Genomic DNA, 13,699 nt, shown 5'->3' with positions numbered 1-13,699 from the left:
CATAATCTATATACTCTCACTTCATCTGTTATGTCTACTAGAGGCTTTTAAGGCACTTCTAAAGGCACCACTCCTTTGAAATGTACATGGGTATATCAAAAACACAAACTAGGGGTGGAAAAATACATTGATCATATGGCGATAGATCGTTGTCTGTCTCTGGCGATACAAGAATCAATACGCTGGCATCAAATATCAATACATAAATTAAATAAAACAAGATGCTCTAAAATAAATTTCCTAGCGCTATTACTTCATGGCTCCTCAGGGTTAAAACGTGAATCAGGGCTCCCACAGCTTAGTTAATTTCAAATTCAAGGACCTTTCAAGGACTTTCCAGGTCCAATACCCCCAAATTCAAGGACTAAATGTGGTGACACATTTCAACTGAGAGCAAGATTACATCGTGTTACCTTTTAAGATACATTGTTACAGTTCCCTTTCGAGGGAACTCGCGCTGCGTCACTGCGATGACACTTTAGGGACGCTTCCAGGGGTAAGTGCGTCTGAATGTGTATATCAAATTCAACCAATGGTGAGGCTTAATGACAAAGACAGGGTGACGCAGGTGCCAAGAAGTATATCGCTACCTGAAATATTGCCAAAGACGGTGTTACAGGGACGCAGGAAGTATGACAAGAGAGACGCAGCTTCTCGTTCCCTTCTCAGGGAACAACAGTTACATACGTAACCTGAGACGTTTTCATGTGTCAAACACAACTATGCAAAAAAGAATTTTGGTATGAATCAACATTCGCATACAGAAGATATAAGCATTTAAACGAACAGTTTAGCACGCATGCTTAAAAGAGGTTAGAATTATGATATTATCCTACACTACACATGGAATAATATGGATTTTTTCCAGAAAACTTACTGCATAAAATAGTTTTAAGCACTTTCAATGACCTGTTTCTATGTATGTATATTTTCAAAAACTTCCCATGGGCTTGAATTTTTTCCCCAGATTCAAAAACTTTCAAGGATTTCAAGGACCCGTGGGAACCCTGTTTTCTTTAAAAGTAGAATTGAGACGGTCACCTGTTCAAGCATCAAACGCCTCTGCAGGTATTGTTTCCGCTGCATCAACTGGATCTGCTGCTGCTGCTTTATGTAAGCCGCATTACCATGGTTACCGGGAATGCTGCTGCCACTTGGCTGCGTCGTCATGGTGTTGCTGGGAACATGAGGGGCGGAGGGGTAAGACCCCGACTCCTGCAGGGAAAAACAGAAAACCATGACTTTTATTCAAACTGCTGAAGAAAAGAAACTGAACGCTTTGAAAAGAAGAGAGGAATTTTGGTTCCTTGTCGCCCTGTTGGTTTGCTTACTATGAGAATTCTGACATTAGCTAAGCTTACAATTTGTAAACTCGGTTAATGTAGCTTTTATTGTATTATTATTATTGTATTGTATTATCTCTCTTTGCAACGAAACTCTTCATATAACTATATAATTATACATATATGCGCCTTATATACATTTACACACCCCATATACCCATACAAACACATTTATACTTATACACCTGCGTGGCCATGCATACTTGCATACTCATACCATATGCATTCCTAGGTTACAGAGGGTAAAAAGAATTAAGTGAATGAAAAAAAATGACACTTAACTACTAAACTCTCTAAGGATGATACTCGTTCCCTGTAACTTTAATACTAACAAGAACTAAAACAAATGGGGTAACACATTACTTACAGTTGAAAGAAAAAGTATGTGAACCCTTTGGGCTTACTTGGATTTCTTCATAAATTGGTGATAAAATGTGTTCTGATCTTTATCTGAGTCACAACAATAGAGAAACACAGTCTGCTTAAACTAATACCGCACAAACATTATACGTTTTCATGTTTTTATCGAACACAACATGTAAACATTCATAGTGCAGGGTGGAAAAAGTATGTGAAACTCTAGGCTAATGACTTCTCCAAGAGCTAATTGGAGCCTGGAGTTAGCCAACCTGGGGTCCGATCAATGTTATGAGATTGGATGTGTTGATTAAAGCTGCCCTGTCCAATAAAAAACACACACCAGTTTTGAGTTTGCTGTTCTGAAGAAGCATTGTCTGATGTGAACCATGCCTCGCACAAAAGAGCTCTCAGAAGACCTACAATCAAGCATTGTTGACTTACATAAAGCTGGAAAGGGCTACACAAGTATATATAAAAGCCTTGATGTCCATGTGTCCACAGTAAGACAGATTGTCTACAAATGGAGAAAGTTCAGCAGCCTTGTTACACTCCCTAGGCGTGGTCGTCCTGTAAAGATGACTGCAAGAGCACAGCGCAGAATGCTCAATGAGGTGAAGAAGAATCCTAGAGTGTCAGCTAAAGACTTACAGAAATCTCTGGCACATGCTAACATTTTTGTTGACAAATCTACAATAAGGAAAACATTCAACAAGAATGGACTTCATGGGAGGACACCATGGAGGGAGCCACTGCTGTCCAAAAAAAAAAACATTGCAGCACGTTTGAAGTTTGCAAAAGAGCCCCTGGATGTTCTACAGTACTACTGGCAAAACATTCTATGGACAGATGAAACCAAAATTGAGTTGTTTGAATAGAACACACAACGCTATGTGTGGAGAACAAAAGGCACAGCACACCAACATCAAAACCTCATCCCAACTGTGAAATATGGTGGAGAGGCCATCATGGTTTGGGGCTGCTTTGCTGCCTCAGGCCCTGGACGGATTACTGTCATCGATGGAAAAATGAATTCCAAAGTTTATCAAGACATTTTGCAGGAAAACTCAAGACCATCTGTCCGCCAACTGAAGCTTAACAGAGGATGGATGATGCAACAGGACAACAACCCAAAGCATAGAAGTAAATCAACAACAGAATGGCTTCAACAGAAGAAAATACGCCTTCTGGAGTGGCTCAGTCAGAGTCCTGACCTCAACCCGATTGAGATGCTGTGGCATGACCTCAAGAGAGCGATTCACACCAGACATCCCAAGAATATTGCTAAACTGAAAGACTTTTGTAAAGAGGAATGGTCCAAAATTTCTCCTGACCGTTGTCCAGGTCTGATCTGCAACTATAGGAAACATGTGGTTGAGGTTATTGCTGCCAAAAGAGGGTCAACCAGTTATTAAACCCAAAGGTTCACATACTTTTTCCACCCTGCACTATGAATGTTTACATGATGTGTTCAATAAAAACATGAAAACGTATAATGCTTGTGCGGTATTAGTTTAAGCAGACTGTGTTTCTCTATTGTTGTGACTTAGATGAAGATCAGAACACATTTTATGACCAATTTATGAAGAAATCCAAGTAAGCCCAAAGGGTTCACATACTTTTTCTTTCAACTGTAGGTCTTTGAGACAACTCTCAAATATGGGCCCCGACTCAGATTTCCACTTCTGTAAAACTGCTTTTTTTGCCAGTATCATGCATAATAAAATGGCCTGTGATAAGTGTTTATATTATTTCCTATACTTAAAGTATCTCCAAAAATGCCCACTTTTGTCATTTCAGGTGCCAAGTCAATTTTATATGATTCCCCAATGTTTTATTTTATTTGTTTCTATTTATTTAAATCAAGCAGGTGTTTTATTTAAAAATCTGCCAACTGTTATGACTATATGTAAACTGTGTAACAAGGTTTACAAATGTTAACAATAAAGGACAAGAAATTTGATGTTTTCTTATTTCTTCCCCATAACTGTACCGAAACTGATCTGAACCATGACTTCAAAACAGAGGAATTTATTGAACCGTGCATTTTGTGTACCGTTACACGCCTAATATATACTATATAAATAACTGTGACAAGGTTAAAACATATTTTTGGGGGATGTATGAAAGAGCATAAGCACTGAAAGACAGGATACAAAAACTCACAAGCATTAAAATATTCTCCATTGTGACATTGTTTTTATGGTAATTGAGCACATTCCTTGTTGTTGTTGTAATGTGTCTGCACATTTTAATTCAAGTGCTTTCACATTGTATGGAGATAATTAATCTGTAAAACAAATACGTCTAGGATGCATAAGCAATGCGCACCAGTTGATTGTTTCAAGCTACCACTTTGAAGCACAATTTAAAGGTGCCATAGAATGTAAAACTGTATTCATGTAGGCATAGATGAATACTAAGAATTGTGTACATGATAATGACGTTTTATGAGCCTCAAACACGATTGTTTCCTCCTCCTTATGTAAACCTCGTGCATGCACAAGACCAATCTAAACATAACACCAACTGTGACATCACGGTCGAGATGTACCTCTCAACCTTAAATTACACATTCAATTAACTACAATATTGTTGCAATGCTAAAAACAAAGTTTTGACTGCTGAGTTAGCGCTATATGCTAGTTAACACTATATGCTAACGTTTAGACTGAAGTTGTACTATTGACGTTACAGTTATGTTTTGCAGGTACATACTAAACAAACACAAAATTACCACTCAGAAACTATTGATTATAACTCAAAATCTGTATCTTCATCTGATACAGACTCAAACATAAGATCTGTTTACACACACACAGAGCTACTGAAGGAGCTGCTCTGAGAAACAGCCAATCAGAGCAGAGCTCAACATTATTATTCATGATCCTATCAAATAAGGTAATAATAAATCATTTTATTCTAAGGGCAAATCCCAGGGTTGTAAATGGTCATGTAAAACCGCCTCTGGATCATTTTTGCACTTAAAAAAGCCACATCCCTTCTATGTAGATATATCAGAGAACATATCAATGCATTCTTTAGCACATCTAAATGCAAGTATCAAAGCAGCTGAATAATATTTCCTCCTTGATCTGGTTAAAGGTTGAGGCAAAAACTTTCCTCAGCACTACAGATCTGGACCAGAGACATGACTTCGTTTATAAATAAAAGCTGCCAATGCTGGCAGGCATCCATCCACAACAGACACACGGCTACACTGTTGTGTGCTCAGGCTTTGACTGCTGCACACACACACACACACACACACACACACACACACACACAGAGGTATTTCGAGGTCAGCCATGACACAGTTTGCCGTTATCTGAAAAATGAGCTCACCGCTGAAAATTGAGATCGGTAGCAAACGCTTTCCGAAATAGTTGGTGATAACATGAATAAATCTCGCAAGAGTAAAAAGTTGGTATCTCGCAAGAAGATAAAACCCAAATGGGTTAAACGTCTATATTTAAACAAAGAGCGGTTAGAGGGAGGGGGCTGATCCTGAAATACTCAGTGCAGGGCGACGGCTAGGGGCAGACGAGTATGAAAGAGTGCTTTGTCGCCCCTCCTCTTCCTCCATCATATTCTCTCTCTGTCTGTCGTTTCGAGTCTCATGGTTCAGTTCAACCCCCACCACAGTATGTGAATGACTCCCTGCTCTCTGCTTCTTAGCAACCAGCTGCCTGACCCAGACAAACTCTTTAGACAAAAACACTGAACAGATTTACATTTTAAGATTTATCATATATCTACTACTATGGTTCCTGCCAAAATAAAATTAACCAGCATCATCAGTATTGCGATGGTTTTCATTTACCGATTAAGAGCGTTTACACAAAAACACACTATAAACGTTTTTCTTTGCATACAAGGATGTTGTCAAATCGATTCCATTCACACAGATCGTGAAAATGACTAGAAAGCTCTGTATTGAACATGCGAGGTCAGTGCACTTTGAAACACTTTTGCAAGCTTATTTTCAGACCTACAAAACTTTGCTTTCATGTAAACTAATTAACAAAAAGTTTTCAGTTTTTAGTTGAAAATGGTATCGTAACAATCCCTAAGTTTCCTGTTTCCCCGAGTATGAGTGTGTTACAGGAAAAGTTCACCCAAAAATTACAATTCTGTCATTTATCCTAACCCTTAGTTGTTACAAGCCTGTATAAATTTCTTTGTTCTGGTAAACACAAAAGAAGGTATTTTGAGGAATGTTTGTAACCAAACAGTTTTTGCGCACAATTAACTTCTATAGTATTATTTTTCCTATTTTTTGCCAATTTGGCAATTCGATTCTTTTGTATATTGTTTTATTGATTAGTAATCAATATTTCATTTATTATTTTAGTTTTGCAGACACGGAATTTAATTGGTCTGTTGTCACGTTAAGACTAATGCACAGATCCCATATACTTACACGTGTGTTTTCTTGCTAAATTGTTAATTTTCCACCACAGACAACACTTACGAGGATAATCTCGCCATTGTAAAATTTGTTGGTCTATATATGGAAACATGAACCCAGTATGTAAGACCCTATGATTTCAGCGATGTGGACAGAACCACAGAATCCAAACATAAAATTAGAATTTAATTTATACAGTGAGAACTGTGCAGTGTTTTATTTGCATTTATTGCTAATGTTAAAACAGATTGTTGACAATTTCAAAACTAATATATTTACATTAAATACAGATGCCTATAAAGTAAAACAAGTTGAGTATAATCTTATGATTAAAAGAAAAACTAAACATTTGGTTGCCTGTCAATAGCATGGTTGTAGTGACAGCCAAAATACATCTGCCTACATGTAATTTTAATTACCGTACTTTCCGAACTATAAGCCGCACCGGAGTATAAGCTGGATCATTCAAAAATGCGTCATTAAGACGAAATAACATATATAAGTCACAGTGGACTATAGATGGATTCCAGTCATGTGACCTTTTACGTCATGCCGCCATCTTGAGGACCTACACTGTAAAAAAAAATTCGTAGAAATTGCAGCTGGGTTGCCGGTAACTTACCGTAGATTTATTAAGATGTTATTTACTGGCAACATTTTGTTCCAAGTTAAATGAACATTAAACATTTACAAGTCTTTGTCTTTACAGAGTAAAACTAAAAAACAGCATCAAGCAAAACATTCTGGGAAACAAAATCTGAAGCAAAAAACAGAAAAAGGTTGATGATGATTTCTGGTTCCCAGAATGCTTTGCATGAGGCTGTTATTGTATAGTTTGTTTCTGTAAAGATAAAGACTTGTTAATATTTAAAATTTATTTAACTTTAAACAAACCCTTGCCAGTAGATAACATAAATTTAAATCTACGGTAAATTACTGGCAACCCAGCTGCAATACCATTGTAATTTCTACGGAATTTTTTTACTGTGTACCGAATAGCAGTAGGCTATTGACAAGCATTGGCTACCTTGCTACGTTTTACGGATTTCTTATCTTTTACTGTCTATGATTCTTACGGATACAGTAAAGGGCTACGAAAGACAACATGTCGCATCTCGACTGTCATGAAAAGAAACGCTACTTAAAAAAATTGTATCTTGGTTAGGGTGTGATGCCTTCTCGATCCCTGATGCGTTCTTCCAGCCGCTGTCCGCTGCTACCGAACTACCACTATTTTACAACATAAGGCGGCGTGACACAACATGAAACTTTGCTTGAAGTATCACCAGGATTCTCTACACATGAACGCGAGCATTGAGAACATTGTTTGTGTACACAGAGTTTACTAAAAAGAAAGGTTTTGTACAACTGACTTTGGCTGTTATGGTGTCCGCTCGTCATCTCTGCCACACGTACATAATCGATTTCCGAATGTGAATGAATCAATCTCATATGATGCTCCTTTTTCAACTAGAAGGTCAATTTTGTTTTTCACTTGTGACAAAACAATGAATTATCCGTGCATTTTTATGGAACTATGCTTTAGGAGCTATATAATTGGAAATCGATACATCTTGACTGGGAAGGCGGCGGCGAGCGGACGCCAAATCATCCAAAGTCAGTTGTTCAAAACCTTTCTTTTTAGTAAACTCTGTATACACAAACAATGTTCTCAATGCTCGCGTTCATGTGTAGAGATCCAGGTGATACTTCGAGCAAAGCTTAATGTTGTGTCACGGGACAGCAGCTTGAAGAAGTTTGCATCAGGGACCAAGTAGGGATCACACTCTAATAACGATGATTTTTTGAAAGTAGGGTTTCTTTTTATGACAGTCAAGGTGCGAAATTAGTGCTGAACGATACATCGAATTTTCATCATCATCGCGATATGAACTCACGCGATGAACACATCGCAACAGACAGCCTTGACGCGATGAATGAAGGGAAACCGGTAAGCGCATGTAATAAACGTTTGACCTATCACGCTTAGTCCTGAAAACATGGTTTGCGCGTTCATGCTATTAGGACAATCAGGGGAACCCCCAAGTCAGCTACGCTCAGATTGATTTGTAAGGTGTCAGTTGCGACGCTGTGCCTGTTAGCAAAAACGATGGCGGAGGAAGGAGAGAAGAGTGAGAAAAATGTGTTGTCATACGAAGACCTTGTGGTGAAATGGAACAGCACTTCAGCTATATCATGGAATTATTTTGGATTTAGGAGAGATGACGCCGCAAACACAGGTACTGTGGAAGCGGTGATTTACATATTGCGTCTATTGTGCGCTCAAGTTCATTATTTCAAATGTAGGCGCGCAGTATATACGCTCGAAGCACCGCGGTCGCGACTCGCACGCGGTGCGACGTGCTCATTGGTCCAGGCTTTTCAAAAACATTTGAACTTTTCAGAATGACACAAGCACAGCGTGCACGTCATGTGACAATAATCTACGCGTCTACGTTTAAAACATGAAAAAATATAAAATATTTATCGCAACTCACATCGTCATCGCAACATTAAACAATGTCACCGCACATCGCAACTTTTCCTCACATCGTGCAGCCCTATGCGAAATGTTTTCTTTCTTAGCCATTTCCTCTATCCGTACAAATCATAGACAGTAAAAGATAAGAAATCTGTAAATCGTAGCAAGCTAGCTAATGTTTGTCAAATGTCTGTGGTACTCGGTACGTACTCAAGATGGCGGCAGTAAGCTGGAAAAAGAGCGGATGGCGTAAAAGGAACGACGTCAATATGTCAGCAGGAGTCATACAAAAGTAATTTCCATTGGATATATCTGCTTTGGAGCTCTCAAAGTGGCAGCACCCTTGACTTGCATTATATGAAAGAAACTCTGGGGTTTATGCAAAATATCTTCTACATTGTTCTAATGACGAAATAAATACCACCAACATATCGGATTGGCTTAGATTCAGTAAATAAACTTGATATCTAAAGTAGGCCACCAATGTTCTTTATCCATTACAGTTCATTGAACTTCTTTGTTGTTTTTCTTTTGTTTAAATAGTCAGACTGCACTCCCTTGGGTCCACAGAAACACACCTACCACTAAGGCTGGCTACTGCACGATAAATCGCATACGTTTGTCATGTGCATCTCGTCAGTAAAGACGGTTCTTTGATTGGAAGTAAATCGCCATCACCTGCTTTCAGATGGAACTGCATTTACTACCCAAATTCGTAGTTCACTGATAATCGAGCAATTTCGCATTTATTATAGCACACGTATCTCATGTGATAATGAATGCGATATTGCCCAGCTTTGTTTGAGCAAACATTATATCATTAGATCACTATTCAGCAGCACATAAATAGCGGAATGATGGTCTTACCGAAGGATGTTGGAGGTGTGGTGGTCTAAAGTTCATGCCTGCCGGTCTCTGCTTCTGCATCGTCGTTTGATGTCTCATTAGGTTCAAGATGGCCTGGTTTGGTTTGTTTTGGGTGGTGGGAGGGCCCCTTGGTGCCCCTGGCGCTCCAGTCTCATAGTGGGACAAGGGTTTTGTGTTATTGTAGTCCAACATGGCAGCTTGGCCCACTGGATTTGCCGGGTGGTTGAGAGGTCCCGTGGGAGCTGCCGGGTGGCTTAGCATGTTGCCGTGCCCACCAGACTGCATGTACCCGGCTGGAGCGCCTGCTTTGGGAGAACCCTTATTCGGCTGCTGCCCTGACATTAGCAGGGTTTTGGGGTTGGGGAAGTCTTGCGAGAACAAGGATGGGCTGGTGGGCTTCTCAAGCCCAAATGTTCCACCTAGTTGACTTTGAGCAGGTGCGTTTTGGGGCCAAGAAGAAGTGTGATTGGGCTGCTGGTGGAACTTGGCTGCTTGCTGTTGCTGCTGTTGTTGTTGTTGTTTTTGAACCACGTGCTGCTGCTGGTGATGGCTTTGTAATATCTGCGCTCTGTGCTGTTCAAGTGCTGCTAGGTGCTGCAGCTGTTGTGCAGGTGATAGGTCTTTGGGTGGCCCGGGCAGTAGGTGACTCTGCGACCTGATGGGCTGCATAGAAGGCTGTTGCGGTACAGGCAAGGCTGGGGATGTGGCTGGAGCCGTGACGGGGGAGTTGGTGTGCAGCGGAGGACCGGATGAGGTGGGTCTCACCTGAGGTGAACCAGTACAGGAGTCCTGATCGAAAGCGGAGGTAGCCGTGGCAGGGGTAAATTCAGTCTTCACGCTGGCTAGATCCGGAGGTATCAAGCTTTGAGCTGCAGCACTGGAGGGGAGCTCCAGGTCCTTGCGATCTCCAAAATCATCACTAAAAAGTTCCTGAATGTCCTCATAGTGTACAGAGCGGAACTCCTCCATAATCTCACTCCAGTCCTGGTCATTGAGGTTCAGATCAGGGAACAGGCTGTTGCCGCCATTCGCACCTCCAGCAGGCAGTATGCAGGGCAGGATATCGTCTACTGGCTCCTGCTTCATTTCTTTCAGACGGAAATCAGACTCCGAGTTGTGTGATGCACCATTGTCAGTTATGCCAGCACTGTTGTGCTCTGCACCAGCTGCCCCGTGGTTCCCATTAGGCACTATGGAGTCAGTACTCACATTATGTTTGGTCTCCATGGGTGAAAGGGGAGGGACCACGCCATTCTTAACCCCATTAAGACCTCCTAGCGCATCCTCAACGCAGGCTTTTTTGGAGGGCGGGAAACCATCGCTGAAACCATTGATCTGGTCACGACCCAGAGGAGATCCAGCATTCTCCAACTTCCTCTTGACAGTCTCCTGTAACTACACAGATCAAACAAATCAAATGAGAAATTTTACCTTTGGATGCTTTGCCAGTTTGTTATTAACAATAAATAATATCACTAAAGTTAAATGAGCCTCAAACATACGCAATAACCACTAGTAAGAAGAGTAGCTGCATTCCAAACATTTCTTGTTGGGTTAAAATTCTGGGTTAATCTTAATTATCCCAAATAACATCCTCACCTACTAATATAGGGTACACAGTGTTTTGTCTGATTGTTAACGGTAATTAAAAACCTGTTTTACAACAATTCAGAAGCAAGTTGCCAAAAATTAACAACACACTTTAAAACAAGAGCCCTGCTCAGCTGAATATTGGACAGTTTTTTTCTGTGAAAGATTAATTACAAATGATAATGGTTTACAATATAGCTCAATTTGTAAACATTTGGAAATGTGTACGGGATCACGGATGAACAGTGAACAATGATTCCTTACAGCTTTGTTTGCTATTGTTAACTTATTCTGTTGTTTACTGCATATCATTTTCATTCATTAAACTTAAAAGTGAATTGTTAAAAAATGTATAAATTAACATTAAAATAATTAATCCTTAAAAAGTGATGTTCATAGAGCTGCACAGCTATGATAAAAATCATAATTGTCTATTAATCACCTTGATTTTGTAATATGATATTGATATTCTTGCCGATTAATCGGTTTACATTTAAGTTTTGAAAGGTTTTATAATTTTCTGTAAAGCAGCTGCATTGTTAATTCTAACCATCCAAAACGAAATAACACAAATGGGTGATTCTTGCGAAATTCATGACATTTATGAGGTGTCATGAAACATTTTGATTAAAAAAGTAAATGCAAAGTAAGAGTATCAAGATAAGAAGCATACAGTTACAAACATTTCACCATGTACTACTTTGCAAATGATTTCAATGACATCATACAAACCAAATTTTGTTTTTTTCCACATTTAAGGGGAGAATTTTCATTACCGCAACGTGTCCATGACTGGATTTGGGTTCTTTGACATGGAAATATTTATAATTTAAAAATCTAAACAATAAAAAGCTTCAGTGCATGTTATACTATAAACATTTACAGTAAGGAAACATGTGGTATTTGGTGATCAATAGTATAAGTGATCAATTGGGTAAATGTAGAGGATAATAAGGAATATAAATGTGTCCAAGACCAATTTTCTCGTCCTCCGCAACAATTTTCAATCATAGTTCCTTAAGGGCTTAAACAATTTAAAAAAAATTGTTGAAAGGGACATAATTGACTGTGACACTCAAGATGGCTACCAGGTAAGCAGTTCTTATTTTTTCTTTCCAGATAAAGTTGAAATTTAGTTTGTCATAGTACCTAGACAACTTTTTAGTTCTCATTACCGAAACATGAGTTTGTAAATGCATATATTTAATGCAATATCATGTTGTGGTTATGCTAATTTTTTATAATGATAATCTAAAAAATTTAAATAATTCTAAAGGAAATATTTTTTAAATCTTCTAAAAATAATGGTTATAGTAAGTTCAGATCTTAATCGTGCAAAAAAAATCGGCTTCAATGGCTTTTTAAAAAAATCTGATGCTGGACACCTTTTAAGTCTGAATTTTTTCATGCTGGCCCTGGGCCATCCTTCTTATCGAGCCACGTTAAATGTCATGTTTGAAAAGACCTGACCAACACACATTTATGACCTCATGCTAGCAAATGGGCAATGTTTCCAGATTGAAATGATCACTAATGAATTTAAACAGTCCATCTTTAACAACACTGCACAAGACAAACTACCAAATCAACCACAACAATTTTAAGGCTACTGTGGGCACAACAAAACCATGTTACAGCAACTGCAGTTCCTTTTTACTCTACGAGTTTTGAAAGGCTATCGTTTGATGAAAAACTATGGTATAACAAAAGGAGCATTCATTCAAAAGTGTGGGCCGTCCAATAGAAACCAAACGAGGTTTAAGACAGAAAAGAATGTGTAGTTTGCTCTTAACCAATTCAAACAGAAGTTAGCGGCGGTATTTGGATCAGCGCTACGGTCTGGCTCGTGAAGGCCCCGTCTCATGTTAACACTCCCTCTCCCTATAGCACAAGCATTTCTAAACCTGAAAAACTAGTCTCTCTGTATTGAATACAGGCACCTTTCTCGCTGTCTGAGACGGCCTTGCTCGGGCGGCACACCCACAAGAGCTTCCTCTCTTTCAAACATGCTTAAATTCTTCCCAAACCAATTGCTGTCGACATGCGTCTTTTAATGTCTCGCTCTCGTACTTGCTCTCTGCATTCGTGCCTCCCCCGTTCTGAACCACATGAGTCTAATTACCATGTGTATGAACGTGTATCCCACAACAAAAGAGCCAGCGTTCTGCCTTACGCAGGGGTGCTGGAGCGTTCCGAATTCCTGCCCCGGCAGAGCTCCAGCTCTGCTCCCCTTTGATGCCTCGTCTGCTACAACAGACAACCCCCAAATGCACTTGAGGAAAGTGGCGGTTTTCGCCCGGGGCAGAAAGTCACCACGATCAATCGAAGAGCCGAGAGACTCGGGTCACTGCGTTAAGCAATCCGTAAGTGCTTTGTGGTTGAAGTTGCTTCACAAATCGGGGCAAAGTCCAACAAGTGCTAAATGCCTTTTGGAGCTTCTGGTAATTAGTCCGTCAATGTTTGAGGACAGTGAAATATCTGTAAGCACAACTCAAACCAGATGGTCAAATATTACTGCTTGCCTGTTGCTTTCCAAGCAATTCAAAGTATTTTTGACACTGGCAAACAAAAATCCTAAATAAAAATGGCCAAATAAGCACGAAAACTTGTAAAAGTTCTTAGTTTTTTTTTGCATCTGACCAGCATCGG

The 13,699-nt window shown here is 39.6% G+C and overlaps 1 protein-coding gene across 2 annotated transcripts in view; it reads right to left on the bottom strand.

Annotated features, from left to right (window-relative positions):
- The window catches only part of maml1 (mastermind-like transcriptional coactivator 1), a 31,027-nt gene that overhangs the window by 5,456 nt on the left and 11,872 nt on the right, over positions 1 to 13,699 (bottom strand). For both annotated transcript variants that reach the window (XM_055178051.2, XM_055178050.2), the window contains exons 2-3: positions 9,461 to 10,855; positions 1,042 to 1,215 (exon numbers count right to left, since the gene is read on the bottom strand). In XM_055178051.2, the coding sequence (XP_055034026.2) occupies positions 1,042 to 1,215; positions 9,461 to 10,855 (1,569 nt within the window). The remainder of the gene's footprint in view (positions 1 to 1,041; positions 1,216 to 9,460; positions 10,856 to 13,699) is intronic.

Source organism: Misgurnus anguillicaudatus, chromosome 16, assembly GCF_027580225.2.
Source record: "Misgurnus anguillicaudatus chromosome 16, ASM2758022v2, whole genome shotgun sequence".
Lineage (NCBI taxonomy): Eukaryota > Metazoa > Chordata > Actinopteri > Cypriniformes > Cobitidae > Misgurnus > Misgurnus anguillicaudatus.
Note: the sequence above shows the minus strand (reverse complement) of the source record. Positions and strands in the feature narration are given on the sequence as shown.